The sequence below is a fragment of the Lampris incognitus genome, chromosome 16 (genome assembly GCF_029633865.1).
Source record: "Lampris incognitus isolate fLamInc1 chromosome 16, fLamInc1.hap2, whole genome shotgun sequence".
NCBI lineage: Eukaryota > Metazoa > Chordata > Actinopteri > Lampriformes > Lampridae > Lampris > Lampris incognitus.
Window position 1 is genome coordinate 18,574,191 of NC_079226.1, and position 23,679 is coordinate 18,597,869.

A 23,679-nucleotide genomic window follows, 5' to 3' on the forward strand; every position below is an offset into this window, starting at 1 on the left:
CCCTTTAAATGTAGTCAAAACCTAAACCGCCTTCTGTGATGCTGGCACGTTGGTCTGTCACCAAGACTTTTAATGGATAAAAGGGGTCATTGTGCTTGCCGGAGATGGACGTTTTCTCTTTAAAAAATCGTATATACTGACTTCCACTCAAAACACTTCACGGCGATTTATGTTTTGTTAGCAGATGGTTGTTTGTGATGTGGAGAAAAGTGTGTGGCATTTATGCAAAACCATGAAGATAGAAATTACAAGCAGGTGTCCAAAAACAGGCAACCGGGGCTTTGCGTGCACCAATTTCATGCCATTTATCCAGTGTCTAGGACATGGTGTGTGCTTACTGGATGTAAGCAGTACCAGCAGATTCCACTACGTGATTACGGGCAAATTTAAGAAAGAATTTAAGAAAATAAAAAAATAATAAAAAAACCTCCCATGTGACAATGCCCTTGTTGGTATGCATTCAAATGGTGAGGAAGGCCCCGTATATGATAAAGGCTTTGAGACAAGTGTTTGGAGCTTGGCAAATAGGGCTGTAGCCTTACATGCAGCTTTTCTCCCATGTCTGCAACATGTGAATGTCGAACACCAGTTACACACTGCAGTTTCGATATGTGAACCACAGCTCACATGTACACAGTCATCTCCAATAACCAACACAGCCCTGTCTGAATCATCACACTCTACCTCTCAGTTCTTAATGGTCAAAGGCATCATGGCTGAACTTGTGGTCAGTTTGAAAGTGAATCGGTATCAGGTGTGAGGGGTTCTGAGTGCCTGTTTTTTTTTTCTTTCTTAGCACACAGTCATTACTTTGGCATCAACACACACTGAAGGTCCAATACACTCCTCTAGTCTTAAGGCTGGTGTTTTACATACAAGGTTTTCATGCAACTTTGGTGTATGGAACTGAGTTGTATTTCTGTTTCACTGTGTGTCTCCTCATGCAAATCACTGAAAAGTTGAGTATGGCTAGGCTGCATAGAGCTGACACATACCGGGGTTTTTTGCAGCTAGTTTCATGCAACAGCCAGTCTAAATGCTGACATTATGTCACATAACTATGATTAGGTAGTAGGCCAAATATTAGTGCATGGAATCAACTGATATTTGTAAACAATAGAAGGTTAAATTGAAATCAGTGACAGACCCCCCCCAAAAAAGGAATTGCAGTTATTGAGTATTTTGAAGGTTAGTGGATAAATGTTACATTTGAATACTTGCTCATGTATTCCAGGCACTTCAAATATTTTCCATCAGTTCATAGGAAGTTAACTTCACTAACCATCATCTGAATTAGCTTACTTTTCATTATGTTGATATTAACTGACAGCAATGCAATAATCGTTTATTTAATTAGCTATCATACAGCAAAAAAACGTTGTTGCATGTAGTTTTAATTGCATTTGAAATGCTTTGCATAAGGGTAAAGTCGTATGAACCTGTGCAACTTACAGTTTACTAATGCCACCAACTTGCATGAACAGTATAACTGTATCGCCATCCTAAGTATTGGTTTTCCCACTCATAGGTAACAGCTTGGGAACTATTATTTTGAAGTTAAGGCATCAGGGGTAAACCCTCAGTAAATCTGCTTATGGAGTGGTGACTGTTCCCCTTCCAATCTACATTGGAAGAGAGGAGGAGAGAGCTTAGGGCTGGGGCAGTGTTGTGGACAGAGGGCTAGAATGATCTGAGTGCTGGAGCGGTTTCGCCTCAGTCACGGTGGTCCCCAGTCGTGTTCCTCTGAGGCCAGACTGCCTTTACAAGGCCGCAGCCAGAGATGTCCTGCCAGCTTTATGGCAGCCAGCAGTGCATGAGAAGGGTGTTAGGGGCAATGTGATCCCTTCTATAGGCCTGTAGCCTCCTGTCCTCATGCTGTCTAACAGTCTACTGAGACACCCTCTTACACACATGCGCACACACACACACACACACACACACACACACACACACACACACACACACACACACACACACACACACACACACACACACACACACACACACACACACACACACCCACTAACAAGCGTATACACATATACACGCTCACACATGCACACACACACACACACACACACACACACACACACACACACACACACACACACACACACACACACACCCACTAACAAGCGTATACACACATACACGCTCACACATGCACACACACACACACACACACACACACACACACACACAAGCAAGCAAACAAACCATACCACCCAGCTGAGAGCCTGACAAGGCAAAAAGCATAATTATACCTTTGTACTTTTAAAGGTCCCTCACTGTGTTTCTGGAGCAAAACAGGGATTTTCTAGTTCTCTGAGCTATGTTTCATGAAGATCTCCTTAAGTTGCCAGACTGAAAGTGCGTTTCACATTTGAAGACGCCCACACTTTCCTAAAAACTCCAGAGCTGATTGGCCAGTTTGTGAGCGCAAGTGAGGGCAAGGATCTATCATTGCTATCTAACAGCCTGGATTTGGGAGTGTGTCATTGTGCATGATCTGGAGGGAGGGGTAAAGGATTAGACAACTCATCCCTCACCTCAACTGACAACACCATGATTAGGATGGAGCGGACGAAAATATTTTGTAATTACAATCAGTGGCGCGTTACGAGTGGGGGGAAAAAAAAGACATGATGTCAAGCCCTTGTTAGTTTAGAGAGACAGAATGTCTTAACTTGAGTCCAACGTTCTTTCACAGTGGCGTGTCTTTATAGCTTTTCTAACTGTATGCTAATAAATCATCCGGTCATTGCATGGTGGTAAGTTATAGCAGCCTTTGTAATAACATACTCCTGTGTTACCAGGCAATTACAAGATAAAGGGATAAAATGATGGCTGCTTTAAAATATGCGAGGGCGTTGCTACTGCTATGACAGTTAGCTACACGTTTTAAAGAGATAGTTGAGAACCTTGGGAGTACTTACCGATGGAGACAAAGACCTCCATTTTCTCCTTGAAGGGCTGAAGGTGTTCCTCTGAGGAATTGGCACACACGTTCTGCACACTCTTCTCACAAGCTGGAAGATGAGAACCAGGAAGAGGCCGGTGAGAGATGACAAATATCAGGCATAATTCAAATGAAGTCAATTACTGCTTCTTATTGGAGAGAATGGAAGTTTAAAATGGGGAAAATGAATAAATAAATAAACAAAGCAGTCGTCATTGTGTGAACCAGGCTTTACACCTCCCCCACCCCTTTACAGATCCTCGCCAAGTTAGGAATATGCAACGCTAACAAGCACACTTAGAGAAGACATGCCATTAATTGTTGACATATGAGATGAGGTGGTGACAGAAAATATGATGGAGGGCATCCGGGTAGCGTAGCGGTCTGTTCCGTTGCCTACCAACACGGGGATCACTGGTTCGAATCCCCGTGTTACCTCTGGCTTGGTCGGCTGTCCCTACAGATATGACTGGTCGTGTCTGCGGGTGGGAAGCCAGATGTGGGTATGTGTCCTGGTCGCTGCACTAGCGCCTCCTCTGGTCGGTAAGGGTGCCTGTTCAGAGGGGAGGGGGAACTGGGGGGAATAGCGTGATCCTCCCATGTGTTATGTTCCCCTGGTGAAACTCCTCACTGTCAGGTGAGAAGAACCAGCTGACGACTCCACATGTATCGGAGGAGGCATGTGGTAGACTGCAGTCCTCCCCGGATAGGCAGAGGGGGTGGAGCAGTGACGGGGACGGCTCGGAAGAGTGGGGTAATTGGCCAGGCACAATTGGGGATAAAAAAGGGGGGGGAGAAAACATGATGGAGAGGTGGGGTGTAAGTCCTGTCAACATGTTTTCATTCAGGTAGCTAATTAAGTCAGATAGCAATCACACAAAACTTGCCAGGGCTTTATTCAGAGTCCAGCAGTCACCAGTGATATAACCAAGCATATTTCTGCCCGCTGCGGGATTCGAGCTGGGGCTGTACTGCACTATGAGGCAACATCGCTAACCGCTCGACTAAAAGGGGCCGACCCCCCAGCCAATCCACCAGCGAGCCTTTAGTAGGTTACACTAGTCACCCTCTTCCAGAAGCATGCCCTCGCGCTTTGATATTCCCGCGCTCCGAAGAGACTTCTACATGCTTCTGGATACTTCCGAAGCCCTGTACCACTGCTACCGATGTAACCGAAAACTATGAAAACTAACCAGATGAAGTGTAACACCTGCCCCCCACCCACATATGAACAAACAGTGAAAAACATACACAAAAAGGAGGAGAAGGTAGAACAGGTGGGAAAGGTGTGTGTGGGGGGGCATTGGGGTGAAAAGGACGTGGCTTGATTTTCATGTAAAGGTGGAAACTCTTGTGATTTCCTTCAGTGCAACAATTCACTGCAAATACATCCTCATAATGCAATGCATACTGCATTTAAAACTGATTGTACATGTGAGCATACTGGGCTTTTGTTGTGATACCAAATGATCCAACTCCCACAAGCTCAGAGGAGACATGATGCGGTGCCCAGTCAAGCCAGGCCTACTCATTTCCTTTCGTCTATTAGGCTGGTACACCGTACGCAGAAGACGTCTGGTGAAATAACTCTGGCACAATCCTTCAGCATGCAGGTCATTAATGGATGCAGTAAATACCTTAACTTGCTTATGACTGCATTGCTAAATAGTTCCACAACACAACAATACCGCAGTCTCGGTTCACCGCTCGGCTGCCTTCAGATGTGTGTTCGGTTCTCACACCCTTGCAGGGCAGCAGTTACACCTGCAGCTTGGTAAGCTTTGTCTCAAGGTACAACTCACTTTTATTGTCTGATCTTGAGGAATGGAAGCACGAACACAACGTCTGTTCGGTGAAAGAGGGCGATAACTAAATCGAACCAAACGCACGGCGCGCCAAGAAATGTTTTAAAATCCTGGCTGAAAGAGAGAGAGAACACATATATGGAATGGAGAAGTCTATCAGTATGCAGAAGAAATGAAATAAAATCCAGGTAAACGTATAAACAAAACATACAAACAAAAAATGCTCTTTGGAAATACACGTTCGCCTACCAGAAATCCCCCTCACACAAGAGGGCCCATTAAAACTGTTCAAAACAGCAAGTCTACAATTTAGCGGCGGCTCTCCACCAAATGTGGTCCAGACAGCAAAGGCCGCAAGGAGGAAGCCTACAAAAAAACCACCAGCATCTGCAGGGAATAAAAACTAAGAGCGCTGGTCTAAGACATTGTTTTCCCGTGATAATACATCGGTAGAGGCGCATTCAGAGGCAATAGCAGTGTTTCCCACACACAAGACTTTACTCGGGCGGACCGCCCAGGTATATCAACAGCCACCGAAGTATATTTGGCGACCCATTTTAGCAATTTTTAATTTTTTAATCCATCCGAGAGAACGACGCCATCCGCGATCGATCAGCTAGTGGATAACCTCCCCTCGCTAGACCTGCCTCATACCTGTTCGTTCTGCTATGGCGAGAAGGGTCTACTGACAATCTGCTCTGTGCAGCAACAGAGAGAGAGAGAGATAGAGAGAGAAAGAGAGATGTTCTCTGCTATGACGTTAATATGGACCCCTGAGTGGTCGCATCATATTTTTTTCTAGTTTGTGCGCTTGTACCAAATGGTTTGTTCGTTTTACTACTGAAGTTTTACTCATTATGTGTGGTCACATCAATTTTTTTTTAGTAGTTCATGCACTCGTTTTACTAAATCACATGTCCTTGGAGTTCAATATAGTGGGCATCCAGGTAGCGTAGCGGTCTATTCCGTTGCCTACCAACATGGGGATCGGTGATTCGAATCCCTGTGTTGCCTCCGGCTTGGTCGGGCGTCCCTACAGACACAATTGGCCGTGTCTGCGGGTGGGAAGCCGGATGTGGGTATGTGTCCTGGTCGCTGCACTAGAGCCTCCTTCGGTCAGTCGGGGGCACCTGTTCAGGGGGGAGGGGGAACTGGGGGGAATAGCGTGATCCTCCCATGCACTACATCCCTCTGGCGAAACTCCTCACTGTCAGGTGAAAACAAGTGGCTGGCAACTCCACATGTATCGGAGGAGGCGTGTATTAGTCCGCAGCCCTCCCCGGATCAGCAGAGGGGGTGGAGCAGGGAACGAGATGGCTTGGAAGAGTGGGGTAATTGGCTGGGTACAATTGGGGAGACAAAGGGGGAAAAAATAAAAATAAAAAGCAAGTTGGAAATATAGTCGGATTCGAACTTCCCAGATCAATAACTCATAAGTGAAACCACATAAAGGTGAACCAGTTCATCCAGACACAAGATTTACTGAGAGGAACGTTTCATCACTCATCGAAGTCACCTCTTCATTATGAGTGATGAAATGTTCTCTCAGTAAACCTTGTGTCCAGAGAAACAGATTCAACTTCCTGTGGTTTCCTTACCTGGATTATTGAGCACGCATAGAGACACAAGCAAAATGTTGTTAAAACACAAACATCGCCTCCCTCCTACCATAGTAACGTAGTCCACGAGCTACAACCTAATGTTCAACAAAATGAAGCCGTCCTCCGAGCCGGACAAATAACATGGGTCTCTATGTACAGCCGGCTGTGAGACCAGTGCACAGGGACCGTCTAAAAAGTGCAGCACAGAAGAGAGATACAACAAAAATATTCAATAACGTCACTCTTATACTGTGTAGTGTCCCCAAAACCACTTCACACATCAGTGGTCCCCTGTTGGTTGTACTACAACACTTTGTTTGTAAAAATGTGCTTTTGTGTAGTTTTGGGGAATTTTTATTGGGGAAAATATTGAATAACTTCATTCTTGTACAAACGTCCAAAGGAGTTGAATCAAGTGCAACTGGACTTGGTATATATCCATGAAGACGTTTCGCCTCTTGGATGAATGAGAACATTCACAGACATCTTGTACAAAAGAATTATGAGGCGTCGCTTGTGTTTTAACAATGTTTCGCTTATGAGTTGATCTGGGAATTTTGAATCTGAATACATTTCCAACTTTACCGAACTCCAAGGACAAGGGATTTAGTAAAAGGAGCACACAAACTAGAAAAAAACAAAATGATGTGACCACTCAGGGGTTTGTACACGGTGGATAGTTTACAAGCACGGATCAGGTAAAGCAACTCCTTTTCTTCTGCTTCTTATTTTTTTTTTGTGACCCCCCCCCTTTTCTCCCCGATTGTATCCGGCCAATTACCCCACTCTTCCGAGCTGTCCCAGTTGCTGCTTCACCCCCTCTGCCGATCTGGGGGGGGGGGGGCTGCAGACTACCACATGCCTCCTCTGATACATGTGGATTCGCCAGCTGCTTCTTTTCACCTGACGTTACATGTAACGCGTGGGAGGATAACACTATTCCCTCCAGTCCCCCCCCCCCCCCAAACATGCGTCCTGACCGATCAGAGGAGGCACTAGTGCAGCAACCAGGACACATACCCATATCCAGCTTCCCACCCGCAGACAAGGACAATTGTGTCTGTAGGGACGCCTGATCAAGCCGGAGGTAACACGGGGATTCGAACTGGTGATCACCATGTTGGTAGACAACGGAGTAGACCTCTACGCTACCTGGACACCCCTTTTCTCCTTATTCAAAGAAAGTTGAATCAGTTCATCTGGACACAACCCTTATTGAGAGAGACGTTTCATCTCTCATCTAAGTGACCTCTTCAGTCTCAATTGACTGCAGGTACCCCCACCCTTACAAACAATACAGTGGCATAACGACCGAAACCAACGACCAGTTTCCTATGCAAATTACTGTGATTATCAACTAGAGTTACAATGACCATGTGTACTATTCACAGAGGATTTGGGAATGGTTGCAATCACAACATTGTAAGATGGTGACAGATGTACTCTTAGCCCCCCGGTTCAGGGATGGCCGTCCCCTCTTCACATAGATGGCCTCTTTGACTCCCCGTTCAAACCAGCGTTTCTCCCTGTCAAGGATATCAACAACTCCCCAATCCTCTGAGAATAACATGGCCACTGAAACTCTAGTTAATGCTCACGGCAATTTGCATATGAAACTGGTCGTTGGTTTCTGTTGTTATGCTACAGTATGGTTTATAAGGGTGGGGGTACCTGCAGTCAGTTGAGACTGAAGTGGTCACTTAGATGAAACGTAATAAAGGTTGTATCCAGATGAACTGATTCAACCTTATTTGAGTTTCTTACCTGCATTATTGAGCATACGTAAAGACTTTTCTCCTTATTGCGTAATTGTTCTCTGACTTTGCTATTAGCACTGAATTCCATGAAAGAAAGTGGCAACTATGCTGGCTGGTAGCGACAAGACTCCAGAGTGTATTCAAGCACACATAATTTGCCCATTGCGCAACATGCAGCAAAATTGTGCTGGCTAAATATAAGATTATAATTTGTTTTCTCTTCGGGCTATGGCAGGTAGAAAGACAGAATAATCTTCACCAAGGTTAGACTACTAACTTTTCATGCATTTACTCAGCAGGGCAAATTAATTTCATCTTTCTTTCCGCACTAAATATATTTTGCATGTAATTTTTGTACAGTAAATTTAAGGTCTGTTTTTCATCTATGTTGCAGGTCGAAACTGACCTGAAAAACAGACTGAAAGAGGAGCACCTGGCTGCATGTCTGCGAATACCGATATATGGACCAGCACCAGAGGCGTTCCCATGTGCACAGGCGTTGAAGCTCTTTGAAAAACCCAGAAAGATTAAGTGCTCTTACAAACAGTGCCATCTTTGTACACACTAAAGAGTGTTTTACTCCTTTTTTTCCCCTTACTTTGTCTTACTCTTCCCATGTGGGTAGATGGAGGGGAGGGTTGGGGCGGCTGGATTTGTTAAATACATTATGTCAAGTTAATAGAAATATTCAATAAATCAAAACATTGTGTTAAAGGTCACATGTATTTGTTGTTCGTCACATGTAGTAGACCATTTTTGTGCCTCCAGATAATGCCGACCCTTTCCGCCGGCTACCACCACAGGTATATTTCAGATCTGTGGGAAACACTCAACAGTTTCTGAAACTTAATGAAGGCAAACACTAGATCTTTTTGGAGCCTAGCCCCAGCCAGTTCAAGTTCTCCCTTGACCACAGATGAAGCCATGCCTTTTTATTTGTTCTACTGGACTGGTAAATACCTTCCTTCCTTCCTACCAGTTCACCAATTTCCCTGCAATAAAATCCGGGGCAGAGAAAGAGAAGACTCTAGTGTTGTGTTTGACTTGTTCACTCCAGGAGAGAAAATAACTTTTTTTTTCAAATATTGTCATTTCTGCTTTATTGGACAGAATACAGTGGTGTGCATGGGAAAAATGTGTGTGTGGGGGGGGTATGCAAAAGAGGTTATGTCACCAGTCTAATTACATTACATGACATTACAGTCATTTAGCCAACGCTTTTATCCAAAGCGACTTACAATAAGTGCATTTAACATAGGAAATCAGGAGAACTACTAGTCTTCACAGGTCATAAGTGCATCTAAACAAGCATCTAAGAGCAAAACCAGTGCTAAAGTAAAAGTACAAGAAAGGGTTTTTTTTTTAAAAATTCAAATTAATTGTTTTTTTTTTATTTTAATTCTCAGCATTGTCAGTACATGCTATGTGCCTTTGCTCATCAACCCATCGCACTACTTCAGGTGAACCCAATTGCAATCCCAGTTATGCCTTTGCTCAAGCCTGGCAAGCCAGATATTAACTGGAAGATGGAGCAGATCTGCAGTTTGTCACCAGCGGAACTGTGGTTCAGTTTGTCTGTGGTTTTTATTGCTGTTTGAATTGTTTTTCCAATCAGGCTTCCTTTCCAGTCACCTAGCTATAGAGAACCTATGTTCCGCCACAGACAGACAGACCAGATCACGATGAGCGAGACGGTGTCAATTTCTAATTCCATCCATTAATTACCACTCAAGGAAAACAGACGAGTTTAAACGCAGCAGCCTCGGTATCTTTTGCACAGAGGAGCTGAGCACTGTGCACTCTTGTATCACTGGGAGAAATGTCCCACAAATCATCCCTTGACCAAAATGGAATGGAATGTAACTGATAGACTCGTTAAGTGATAGATCACATTGATTGATTAGAAATTGCTGTTTTGGACCGTGTTAAGCAATGCACAGAGGAAAGAGAACCAACCATGGGTTATCCTGAGTCACTGGTGCACTAGGTCATCAGAATCAGTGTCCATATCCTCCTTAGCAATGCTGGCAAATGGGTAGCATCCCAAACACCCAGGCTGTCCTCCATATCTCGCCTGATTAGAAAAGTGAACAGGCGCCCCGACTGACCAGAGGTGGCGCTAGTGCCGCGACTAGGACACATACCCACATCCGGCTTCCCACCCACAGACACGGCCAATTGTGGCTGTAGGGATGCCCGACCAAGCCGGAGGTAACACGGGGATTCGAACCAGCGATCCCCGTGTTGCCGTGTAAACAGAGAGCGAGGCATGGCAGCCAGAAAGACACAGAAACTGAGCCTATGTCTCCATCCATCCATCCATCCATTTTCCAAGCCGCTTATCCTAATTAGGGTAGCGGGATGCTGGAGCCTATTCCAGCATTCATTGGGCAGAAAGTGGGGTAACACACTGGACAGGTCACCAGTCCATCTCAGGGCAGACACAGTCACACCTAGGGACAACTTAGTAAGTCCGATTCACCTGACCTACATGTCCAATGTAGTAGGTGGGTTTCCTCCGGAGCACCCGGAGGAAACCCACACAGACACGGGGAGAACATGTAAACTCCACACAGAGGACAATCTGAGATGACTCCCAAGGCTGGACAACCCCGGCTGGGGTTCGAACCCCGGTCCTTCTTGCTGTAAGGTGATAGCGCTACCCACTGTGCCACCCAATTGAAATGCCCATGCTCTTCAAAGTTGTTGAACACAATTTCTTGAAATTTAATTTCCCTCTCAAATTATATTCCCCTACTAATCTACTACTACTACTACTACTACTACTACTTTCGGATGCTCCCGTTAGGGGTCACCACAGCGGATCAACCGTTTCCATTTCTTCCTGTCCTCTGCATCTTCTTCTGTCACACCAGCCACCTGCATGTCCTCCCTCACCACATCCATAAACCTCCTCTTTGGCCTACCTCTTTTCCTCTTCCCTGGCAGCTCCATATTCAGCATCCTTCTCCCAATATACCCAGCATCTCTCCTCCACACATATCCAAACCATCTCAATCTTGCCTCTCTTGCTTTGTCGTCAAACCGTCCAACCTGAGCGGTCCCTCTAACATAATCGTTCCTAATCCTGTCCATCTTTGTCACTCCCAATGAAAATCTTAGCATCTTCAACTCTGCCACCTCCAGCTCCGCCTCCTGTCTTTTCATCAGTGCCACTGTCTCCAAACCACATAACATAGCTGGTCTCACAACCATCTTGTAAACCTTCCCTTTAACTCTTGCTGGTACCCTTCTGTCGCAAATCACTCCTGACACTCTTCTCCACCCACTCCACCCTGCCTGCACTCTCTTCTTCACCTCTCTACTGCACTCCCCGTTACTTTGGACAGTTGACCCCAAGTATTTAAATTCATCCACCTTCCCCACCTCTACTCCTTGCATCCTCACCGTCCCACTGTCCTCCCTCTCATTCACGCATAGGTATTCCGTCTTGCTCCTACTGACTTTCATTCCTCTACTCTCCAGTGCATACCTCCACCTCTCCAGGCTACAGATCACAATGTCATCTGCAAACATCATACTCCATGGAGACTCCTGCCTGATCTTGTCCGTCAACCTGTCCATCACCACTGCGTACAAGAAAGGGCTCAGAGCCGATACTCGATGTAATCCCACCTCCACCTTGGATCCATCTGTCATTCCAACCGCACACCTCACCACTGTCACACTGCCCTCATACATATCCTGCACCACTCCTACATACTTCTCTGCAACTCCCGACTTCTTCATACAATACCACACCTCCTCTCTTGGCACCCTGTCGTATGCTTTCTCTAAATCCACAAAGACACAATGGAACTCCTTCTGGCCTTCTCTATACTTCTCAATCAACATTCTCAAAGCAAACATCACATCTGTGGTGCTCTTTTGTGGCATGAAACCATACTGCTGCTCACTAATTGTCACCTCTCTTCTTAACCTAGCTTCTATTACTCTTTCCCATATCTTCATGCTGTGGCTGATCAACTTTATACCTCGGAAGTTCCTACAGTTCTGCACATCACCCTTATTCTTGAAAATCGGTACCAGTGTGCTTCTTCTCCACTCCTCAGGCATCCTCTCACTTTCCAAGATTGTGTTAAACAATCTAGTTTAAAACTCCACTGCCATCTCCCCTAAATACCTCCACAGGTGTGTCATCTGGACCACCCGCCTTTTCACTCTTCATCCTCTTCATAACTGCCCTCACTTCCTCCTTGCTAATCCACCTTACTTCCTGATTCACTATCCCCACATCATCCAACCTTCTCTCTCTCATTTTCTTCATTCATCAGCCCCTCAAAGTATACTAGTATGTATTCCCCTACTAATCTACTACAAAAAAATATTCTCAGATAGAGCCTATGTCTCTCCACTCCTAAATTATATGTGTCTATGACACCTTGTGATAACAGTTGTAATATTAGCAGCTAATATCTAATAGTGTCTAATAAAGCAAATAATAAAGTAAAAAATAGTGCTTTGGAGCCCAATTTTTGCTTTGATCAACTTGTTTTCCTCCTTTTTCTTTGATTTATTCCTTTGCAGAACACTATTTGCAAGTGCTGTGCAGAAGTGCGAAACAAACAAAAGATCAATATCACTAAATGAGAGTGGTCTGATGTGTGCTATTCTGTCAAACAGAAGAATTCCTCATTATCCAGGTTACTCGGTTTCAAAAGGTTTTGTGTGATTCATAATTTCCCCACTGTTGCAAAAAGCGTAGCACTGTCAGCCGGATCCAGTGTGAAATAAACAAATCATTACTTTGACCTAGTGTTAAACATATGTGAAGCTGGCCTTGGTGCTTTGTAAGCCCCTTTTGGCTCTATCTGAGAATAAAAAAGCCCAGTGGTGTCACTTTTGGAGGGGTTTTCGAAACTCTTCCTTGCATCTTCCGTCAGAGGTTAAGTCTCTACTCTACTCCAGCCCCGGCATATCACAGTTATTTATACCTGGGATGTGGATCATTTCCATCAGTGGAATTCTCTCACTAATCCCCGATTATAAGCAATCCCGATGGACTGTCAGACCCCTAGCTCCCCTTTCTCTGGGATGAATCCTCACCCTTTTGTGAGGCCAGCCAAAAGCCTGCCTCGGTCGGGAAAGTTAAGAACCTCTCTCCTTTTTCCACTCGACATAAATCTCCTAGTATCTGTTCGAGCCCGTCAAACCCTAGTTCACCTCCTACATGATGGTGGAGTGCACTGTGCTGACAGGTAGAAACATCAGCCGGGACTTATGAGATGAGGGGCAGGCGCTAATCTGTATTCAGAGCTGGAGGCAGGGAGCTTCCCAATGTTTCTGGAGGGATATGATATGCAAAAAGGATGTGTGCCATGGTTAGGATATTACTGTAAATGGACTGCATTTTATATAGCGCTTTCCTAGCTGCAACAGCCACTTAAAACACTTAATCAGTTGACGCCTCACATTCACCCACACACATTCATACACCGATGGCGGTGTCAACCATGCAAGGTAACAACCAGCTCATCGGGAGCAGTTAGGGGTTAGGTATCTTGCTCAGGGACACCTCAACGTTTTTTTTTTGCAAGGAGGAGTCGAGGATCGAACCGGCAACCCTCCAGTTACCAGAGTCTACTTCCAAGCCACTGTCGCCCCCAACAATATACTGCTGGATATTGTATCAATACTTTTGGGTAGTTCTGCACAAGATTGAGATTTGATTAGAACTGCTAATGGTAAATGTTAGTGATATGGATGAATTCAAGACCGATACACAATCAAGACTTGCTTATTTCGCACAAAAATATAATACACTCAACTGGACTCCTAATACTCACCTGGACTCCTAACATATTTTTGAAAACATGTCACTGCACATCTGATGGGCCTCTTCAGTTGTGATACCAAGTGGAAAAACCTCATCTTTTATTTCTGAGGAGAAGACGCTCCCCTTGAACAGTGAGAGCGAAAGTGAGGACATTTGTGAGGAAAATGCCTTGCTTTTGGAGCCATGCAGACGTGTCGCCTCCTCTCTGTTGCCCCCGACCAGACATCAGAACCTATGTTAACAGTCCAGCTGAGTGAACTGTTTCTTTGTGTGAAATCTTAGTGTCTGGATTAGAGAGATGGATATACACAGACTTGCTCATGCAACCTTTAAAAATACCATACAAGATATCAATGGCAACCTTTCCCTGATACACAGCACAGTCTAAAAGCAGGAGGCCTGGGTATTCGGTCTTGTCGGGTGCAGAGAAGACGCGCTGGTACCTCAACATGATGACTCCACACATGGAATTCAGAGTGGAGCCTCCATCGTAAAACAGACTTCAGGCTAAAGGCCCTACCTGGACCTGACATTAAAGGCCATTTAAAATCAGGACACTGTCTTATTTGCCACGGTGATGAATGCCTAACCTGGGCCAGGCCTTCTGTGAAACACTAAACTCCCCTGGGCAGCAAATGAGCTCTGACTGTTCCTTTTTATTTGATACTATTTCATTCGGTAGCGTCCCTGCCTCGCTGTCCAGCCCAATTACGCAGCAGTTAAACGGAGCTTTATGTATGCTCTCCATGGCCCTCGTTGATTCGAAGAGGTCCTCTAGAAAGCACAACATCAATCTAAAAAAGGATAACCGAAAACGTTTGCCAACTAATGTTGTTAGGCTTCTTTGAAAAGAACACAAAATTAACAAGTTATCACCACTCACTAAATCAGAACAATTATGCACACTCTGCAAAGGCTTTTGGAAACGGATTACAGATAAAAGTTTTGGCTCCGGGTTCTGAGGTTGTCAGCATTTCTATGGCCGCACCTCGGCAAATGACTTGTGATGGATGTAAAATGGAAGATATTCATCTCTGTGGGAGTTGAGTCTCAGAGTCCTACAGTAGGCTTAGATCCTTGTGGCCTCCCACTCATCCCTCTCCCCCTGATAAGAGCACAGAGAGAGGTCATCACCCTCTCCCCAAACAGGAAGCCCCATCAAAAGAGGATCATGTTTCTGCACAAGCCAGTGAAGGAGAGGGCAGCTAGGCAGACGAAGAGTCTGACCTGCTCCTGTGCATCGCTACTGACGACAGTGCGTGCATTCCCAAACACACACATGCACTCTCTCTCTCACACATGCATGCACGCACACACACACATGCGCACACACACACACAGGTAGACTCAATGGATCATGCACACACAAATGCTTGTGCCAATGCAAATACAGTACAATGAGATGTGTGTGAAAGAGCAAACATTACATGCATGCATTTACACATGTGCATGCACTCATATGTACACAAAACACACACACACACACACACACACACACACACACACACACACACACACACACACACACACACACACATAAATACACAAAGTTGTTGGTTACAACACTGAAGAGGCTAAGGAGGGAGATATCTTAGCCCTGACTGCTGCGCTATTGCCAGGTCTCCTGACCCCTGACCAAAGGCTGGAGGGCAAGTCACAGCCAAGCACCGCAGTCTGCCCCTCTACATCAGGCCAGAGACAGCCAACCTTGCTTGTCTGCTTGGCCCGATAGATGGAGCCAGCAGAGGTGTGATTTAGAGCTAGCAGCAGAGAGTCAGACACCATTCAGAACATGGATGGAAATGATCTCTGCTCGTTTTATAATTAAGACCAGTTCCTTTCTTAAGGCTGGCTTATTATGGCCAGGCAAAAATATTTATTCCTGGCGGCTGGCGGAGAGGATAAAAATGGTGGGAGTCGTAGGTGGAGCTCATCAAAATCCCAGAATTCAATGTTCACCCTGTACTGCTAATACCCCTGAGGACTACCGCGCCAGACTTTGCTGTGGTGGAGATCAAATACAAGGGCCCTTATGTTGCATTTATTGTCTTCAAGTCTTCTATTTTTCCTAATAAATGAGTGACAGCTTGAGGTGGGTCTGGGGCACTTAAGTAGACTCTTTGTATTTTTCCCCCGGGTCAGAGAGGAGCGGACTTTAACAGCAATCTAAAAAACAGAGGGGAGAGTTGCAGAGTATATCTAATTGCTTTCATATGTTGTATTATTGGTTGATTTAAATAATGGCAGACACCTAGGGCGCTGGGGGGCATCGCCTTTAACCTCTGCGTGGCCCTGGCCAAGACTGACTGGCTGGTTAGGGTATTGGCTAGGCTGGCGGACGGCACCCATTAGAGCTTAGCCCCTGAAACTATCTGTGAAGAACATTGAAACAAGGTCTGCCCAAATGCCAATTACCGTTCTGGTGTTTTGGCAATGCAATGGAGCTTTGCCTTTTTTGGATTCCACTCCGGATTTAAGTGCTCTGGAGGCAGCCAAATGAAGATGCTGCTACGACTGACCATTTCGTCTTAAAAGAGGAGAGGTTGTAGATTTATGATGATACTGCTCTTAAAGCATGACAGAATGTCTGGAAACAAGGAAAAGCTGCCTCAAGCCATCCGAGATTCTGAACAAACCCACAAACCTATCTGCATAGTGCATGAAAAGTACACGGGGTGTACATTAGCATTTAAAACTGCTCTGGTGAGGAAAGACATAATATGTAATTACACCCACTGATTTACAATGAAACAAAGATGACCTAAGCACTCAAAATGTTTCAGGGAAACCCAATCGTGTGGCGTACAGTTTAACCCATCCTACCCACACTGGAAATTACGACATTTGTAGATCCTTGTGGGGGGATGTCTTACCAGTCAGATCTCTTTTCAGCTTCCTGATATCCTTGGTGAGGTCTTCAAATTTGACCTGGGCAGCCAGAAAAAAGTCCTGAGGCTCTGGCAGGGGGAACAGACTCTTGTCCGTTCCGGCATGCTGGAACACAAGAACCAATTAAAATAACGTATCAGCATCCATTTCACTGATGCCTCTTGATCCGGACAAATGCTTAAAGCCTTTGAAATATTCTCAGTATGACTGAGGGTAAAACTCACCTGGTCTAGGTTGCGCAGGTAGTATGACACCACATAGTCCACCAGGCTGGTACAATTGTCCTGATGGAGAAATGAGGCGTGGTGAGGAATGGCGTGCAATGACGCCGCACATTACATCGCGTGGTTTCATCCTATGGTTACATTTATCTGTACATTTCCTATTCCTGTTAGACTTTGATAGAGTTTCTGTGGAGGTGGGAGTAAAAGGACAAGACGTGTGCTACCCTGCTCTTGACATCCTTCAGCTTGGGGAGGATCTCCAGTCCAAAGCCGTCGGCCTGGCCCCTTGTCCTATTCCCTCCATTCATATAGTTCCCAAAGGCCAGGACCAGACCTATCACATCCCGCACACTGCTGTGCTCCAACAGCTCCTGGCATGTGCATAGAGAAGAAAGCACATGCACGTATGCACACACACACACACACACACACACACACACACACACACACAGACAGACAGACAGACAGACAGACAGACAGACAGACAGACAGACAGACAGACAGACAGACAGACAGACAGACAGACAGACAGACAGACAGACAGACAGACAGACAGACAGACAGACAGACAGACAGACAGACAGACAGACACACACACACACACACACACACACACACACACACACACACACACAAAACCACACACACACACCCTCTCTGGATTAGCTCAATCTCTAGATAGTGTGTTGATACATGTTAATCCCGAGTGTGCTGGCCTAGTGTGTGTCTTACTTTGGAGACATTGGAGACAATCTGCACCTTGCGACGGATGGACGAGATGCTATCCAGGAATACTGACTGGAATATGACGCACTGAGCCCTGCCCGAAAAGTCTGGAATCTGGGAGAGCTCATACAGGAACCTGGAAAACAGGAGGGGAAGAGGAGCAGCGGGGGTGGGGGTGAGGGTGGAAGGGAATGGGGTGTGATGTGTTATGACAGAATTAAACAAAATGTCCAACAGGAAGAACTATTCTGAGTCCTTGGCAGGGCCGCGCTTCCCCAGGCAGGGGCAGGCTGAGTCAGTGTTGCTGTTCACAGGCGGGCAGGCGGCTGATAGTCATGAGCAGTGCTGCTCGGCTGCATCTGAAAGGTCCGGGGGGTCAGGGAGAGGGAAAGCAGTGAGCGGTGCGCAGTGATTGATCAAAGGTAGCTTTGGCCTGATGCGGGACGACTCATGTAAACAGTGCAGCGTCGGAGGGGAGCAGAGCAGTAACATCCTGTGTGATTAGGGCCCGCTGATGGAGGTAGACATTGAGTAGGGGTGACTCAGGCAGCAGCAGTGACAGCTCTGGTCAAACATGGAAACAGGCTGGCCAGGCTGAGCGGCACCTGGAACCGGGCCTTGTTAACCGGCCCAGACTGTGTCGCCCTGTGGTGATAGAGCTCGTGAGAGTCAACATCCATGCATATGCATAGACATGTTCAACAATCACATGTGGGGAGAACAATATCAAATATGCTTAGACACAAAAAAATAAGAATATATGCATTAATATGTACAGTGGTGAAATATCTTGTTTAAAAAAAAAAAACGGCATGGAGGACGTTGAGCAGGCTGTGAACAAATATTTATCACAGAATGAACCAAATCAAGAATTCGGATTATTTTCTCTGCTCGGGCGTCAATACGTAGATGAGTAGTGAATCTGGATGTGGTGTTTGCACTTTGCAGCATCCGGCGTCTGTGCAGAGGATTGCAGGAAAACTTCAAAACAAAATTGTTTGTTGCATGTAACTAACACTGAAACAACTTCATTCCCTCTTGTTAAACTGTCCCAGCATGACTACTCTAAAATGACCGTAGAACTTATCAACCACACAGAGCCCTACGCAAATAATCATTAAGTCAACAATCATTAAGTATGAACGTTTAAGCTGAAAAGCTTTATTTCTTTACAAAATGATGAGAATGCTAAGAAACGCCACGGTTGAAGGGAGCCCATCTGATGGCAATACTGATACTGGAGAGGACTCCAATAAGTCTGCTTTTGGTGGGATTATTCGTGTAAAACTATCAGCTGTTTGGGCACTTACATGTTGCATGTTCATGTTTTAAAGGCTTCTCCAGAACCAAATGCAGTCCTGAAACATGGCTACACGGAAAAAGATCTCTCACATTAAACTCCAGAATAACAACCACGTCAAAGGGGTCATTAAGGGTTGGTTGAATAGTGAAACTTGTTATTTTATGGAGAACATTTTAATAGACCCATAATGAATTCTAACGCGTGTTTATATATTGCACAATGATGACACTATAAATAAATTTTGATTGCAAAGTCCCCCCCCCCCCCCCGAAAGACATCTGGTACGAATGTGAATATCATAAACTAACCCCTCAATGTTTGCGGTATCTGCTGAAAACTCTAAAAATCCTTTTTTGTTTGATATTTTCTTGCGCAGGCTATCTGAAATAGTAAATGTGGATATTGGTAAGTTGGCGATAGAAATGTCCTGGGGCCCCGCTTGAACTCCTTGATGGATAAAAGGATGAGTATATGATGTGGTAGTATGAATGTATATTTCTAAATGTGTGCATTGTTGCTGTAGCAGCAATTTGCTAATGCTATTTGTTTGAAAGAAAGAAAAAAAGAAAGAAAGAAAGAAAGAAAGAAAGCCACTTTATTTTGTCATTGTAGGTTATAATGAAATGTGTCCTCTGTGTTTAACCCATCCTATTGTATAGGAGCGGTGGGCAGCTGCAGAGCCCGGGGACCAACCCCAGTTCTTCTTTCCACTGCCTTGCTCAGAGGCACAGGCAGGAGTATTAACCCTAACATGCATGTCTTTTTGATGGTGGGAGGAAACCCACGCAGACGTGGGGAGAACATGCAGACTCCACACAGAAAGGACATGGGATGGCCTGCGGTTCGAACCCAGGACCTTCTTGCTGTGAGGCAACAGTGCTAACCACTGGGCCACCATGCCGCCCCAACAAAGGTCGCCAGCTGGATTTGAACCGGCGAAGTTGCAACCATGTGGCCACGTGGTATGCGCTCTAACTGTTCAGCTACGGAGGTGCCCAAAGAAGTTCTCAGAAGTGCTCTTACTGTTCAGGTTTGTCCAGCAGCTTGACTTCGTCCTCTTTGGAAGTCTCATAATGTTTCTTTATCCTCTGCATTTCATCACTGGTGGCCCTCTGTAATAATCACAATACACAAGACATGAACCACAGTATGACGCACACCGACAGGTCCAAATGGGCCAATGTCACAGCGCAAAAAGCTCTAGGCTAGGTGAATGAAGGTGAATGGCCCAGGTGAATGAATTACCTGAATGAATAAAAAGCATTTGGACTCAAGAGGTTTCACTCAGGCTATTAGATGTCTTTACAGCATTCTCCTCCATACTTACATTTTCATATAAAGCCTCGATGGTCTCCAAATCCACCACAGAGTTGTCCAAAGTCAGAACAGCTGGAACAGTAAAAATATTTGTTGTAAGCACACAGTTGTAGAAATGGATAAACTCTTGGCCAAAGCATGGTGTCTTTAAACTGCTACTGAGGCTTGAAGAAGAAATTTATTTTTCCAGCTACGGATATTAAACTCTTGACAGTCTAGTAATTTCGGAAATTATTGGGTAACAACAAATAATAATTCTCTGAAAACTCTATGGTTAAATCTCTTATTTAACTGTAGGCCTGGGGGATGGAATGGCATTGACACAGAGGTGGTCTGAAGCAGCTAGTTAGCGACAAATATTAACAAAATAACTACAGCCTAAGGACAATATTTCTACGATATGACCCAGCTTTATAGTCAGATTCCTCCGAAATTTGCTTTGTGTCGCAGCGTTTCTATCTGAAACAATACATAAAAATACTGACAAATAGCTGAAAGCCCATCTGAGTCTAAATGCAACGAAATGCCAATCAGACACTGCCAGACGCAAACTTCAACCCAAAACATGGAGAACGCATGTTCCTTTTCGAAGAGTCTCGCTTCGCACCATCCACCGTCTACTGCATCTATATAATGACCGAAATACATTGACCAATTACCATGTAGTCAAATTATACCCGTATCAGAGTGAGTAATTGGGATTACTAGCATGAGACGGTGCAGCTGTGAGTGTGGTCAGACATCCAGGGAAGACGGGGCATGTGTCCCCCAGGCCATGTGCTCTTCTCCTCTGTGGCAAGCTGGCTGACTAAACCTCCCGACCACGGCTCACAGCAGAAGGCCTGTAACTGCTTAACCCCGGGGCCCGGGGCTGGAACCACCGCAGCCGACAGTAATGCTCTTTAGCATGTGGCGGGGAAAGGGCAGAGGAGAGAGGAACGAAAACGGACAGCGGCGGAGGAAGAGACAAAGGTGGGAGTAGATAAGGGGTATCGAGGGATGTGGCTGCCGACGGTACACATGGGTCGAGGAGACGTGGACTCATAGGTGGCATGAGCACATAGCAAGACGTTTCACCTCTCACCCTGCAGGCCGCCTGGTCGGTTCGGGTTATGACTCAGCGCGGGAGTGAAAGCGAGTGGGAGAAAAGAGGGTAGGATGTATGAAGACTCGGGCTTCTCACTCTTTTTTTTTTAGGAAATCACATCGCAGGACTTTTTCCAAGGACATTCTCCATGACTTTTGCTTGGATACACATGACAGTCATTGCTCACAGAAGGTCATATTATTTAGTATTAAATCATCAACAGTCTCGCCGGTCACTGGTGTGCAATCTCAACCGCTAAGAGCAGGGCTAAAAGTATGCCAGTTCAGCTAAAAATGTAGGCAAAAATATGCCATCTCAGCAGGTAAAAAAAAATGATTTCATAGGCTGACATGACAATTTGCTACGACCTCGGAAATATTTCCAGGGCGCTGCATCGATTTTCCTATATTCCAGGTGTTTTCCGAGATGAGAAATCTAGACTAAAACTTTCCAGGTTTTCTGGAAACCGGAGAAGTACACAAAGAGACGAGGCAAAGAGAAAGTGAGTGGCGCTCCGTGTCAGACAGGAGTCACGGGTTTACAGCCCGCCGACGGAGGACGAGAGGGGAATGACAGCTAAGAAGGTCCGCATACCATCTACTGCCCTAACATCACTCACTGACCATGACAAGCCACCGCCGCGGCTCTGTCACAACATGACCAACAAAGACCAATCACTGAAGGATTATCAGGCCATCAGAAGCCTTTTTACAATGCAGGGCAGACAGAAGTACGCCAGCAGGAATGCTCGCCGCGACATCTCCGGAGTTATCGAGTCTGTTCAATCACACGCTGCCTTCCAAATAAGAAGATGATGTTTCGCATTCAGGTTCCCAGACGCTCCTGCGCCGTGCATTCCAGAGGAGCCAACAATGTGGTCCTGATGTCTGGATCAGAGCGAACACTGGAGGTCCGTTTCCTACATCTTATTAGAGTGGATTATTCAGTCCCTCAGCCGTGCAGCCGTCAATCACACACCAAAGGGGGGCCCCGGCCCAGTGTGCAAAGGAGCGCTCGGATCAGAGGGGGGCCGGATATCTCTCCACACTAACAGATCAAAGCCTGCCAGCCAACCGCCTCACACCCTCTCCTTCCACTTTTCACTCCTCAGCATCGGTGTGTGTGGCTAAAGTTGGGCATGTGTTTTTTTTTTTTTGGTGTATATGCTTGTGCGTATGGTTGTGTGTGTTTATGTGTGTGTGTGTGTGAGGTGATGTGAGGTGTGTGTGTGTGAGTGTGTGTGGGGGGGGGCAACCTCCCCTCGCCCTTGAACCATGGTGGCCCATGAGGTCTTCAAGTAGCTCGGGCGAGTGCAGTCAGCCCCCCCCTCTCCCTTAACCAGCGCTACCTCCTATACCTCCCCCTTCCCTTTCCTTCTCTCCACACCCTCTCTCCCTCCCTAGTAGCTCTAATTACATTACATGTCCCATGTCCTTTTAATTTGGCAACAAAGGGCAGGCAAGCAGGTGAGGCCGCGGACCGGGCCCTTAGAAGTGCTTATTAAGGCGCTGTCCTTCATTGTCAGATTCAAATTGTCCATTTCACCTACACCTCCCATTAAGGCTCTAGGAAGCAGCCACACGCTGGGAGAGAGCAGGCCTTTTTATTGGACCTTTTCCACTGCTACACACTGACATAGGGAGCAAGAGAGAAGGAGGGAAGGAAAGGAGAGAGAGAGAAAAAAAAACAAACAAACAACCCCACGCCCCCTAAAAAGGAGGGAAAAAAAAAACAAAAGCAAAAGAGTGGCATGGTCCTATGTGCTGTCGGGTTTGTCTTTGAGGTGGGTTTTTTTTATGTGGCAGTGCAGTGTCTGCTAACTGTGGAAGGTGGATTTATACATGCTCAGATCATTAACGGGGTGTCGCTCCCATTAAGCTTGTGGAAACCGTCACTGGCTACAATAAACAGATCTGCTGGCCGCATGCTCAGACTAGCAGGCGGCAGGCACTCTGCACCACAGTCCCAGGCTCAGAGTAAGTCCTGGCCTGTGTATGCTGTCCCCAATGCGTGCACGTGCACACACACACACACACACACACACACACACACACACGCACACGCACACACACGGCTGCATTTTCCACAGAAACACACAGGCTTGCAATCATTCCATGCAGTTCTTCCACAGTCCATGTTAGGGAGATGGCAATTTTTTAACCAGTGCAGAAAGGAGTCCAGCCCCAGACTGACTGAGACGCTTAAAGGCTGATA

The 23,679-nt window shown here is 45.9% G+C and overlaps 1 protein-coding gene across 1 annotated transcript in view; it reads right to left on the reverse strand.

The window, feature by feature from the left end:
- The window catches only part of LOC130126498 (formin-1-like), an 81,924-nt gene that overhangs the window by 16,521 nt on the left and 41,724 nt on the right, over positions 1–23,679 (reverse strand). The window contains exons 8-14 of the mRNA XM_056296048.1: positions 20,389–20,450; positions 20,085–20,173; positions 17,765–17,894; positions 17,257–17,403; positions 17,033–17,092; positions 16,793–16,913; positions 2,937–3,029 (exon numbers count right to left, since the gene is read on the reverse strand). Coding sequence (XP_056152023.1) covers positions 2,937–3,029; positions 16,793–16,913; positions 17,033–17,092; positions 17,257–17,403; positions 17,765–17,894; positions 20,085–20,173; positions 20,389–20,450 — 702 coding nt within the window. The remainder of the gene's footprint in view (positions 1–2,936; positions 3,030–16,792; positions 16,914–17,032; positions 17,093–17,256; positions 17,404–17,764; positions 17,895–20,084; positions 20,174–20,388; positions 20,451–23,679) is intronic.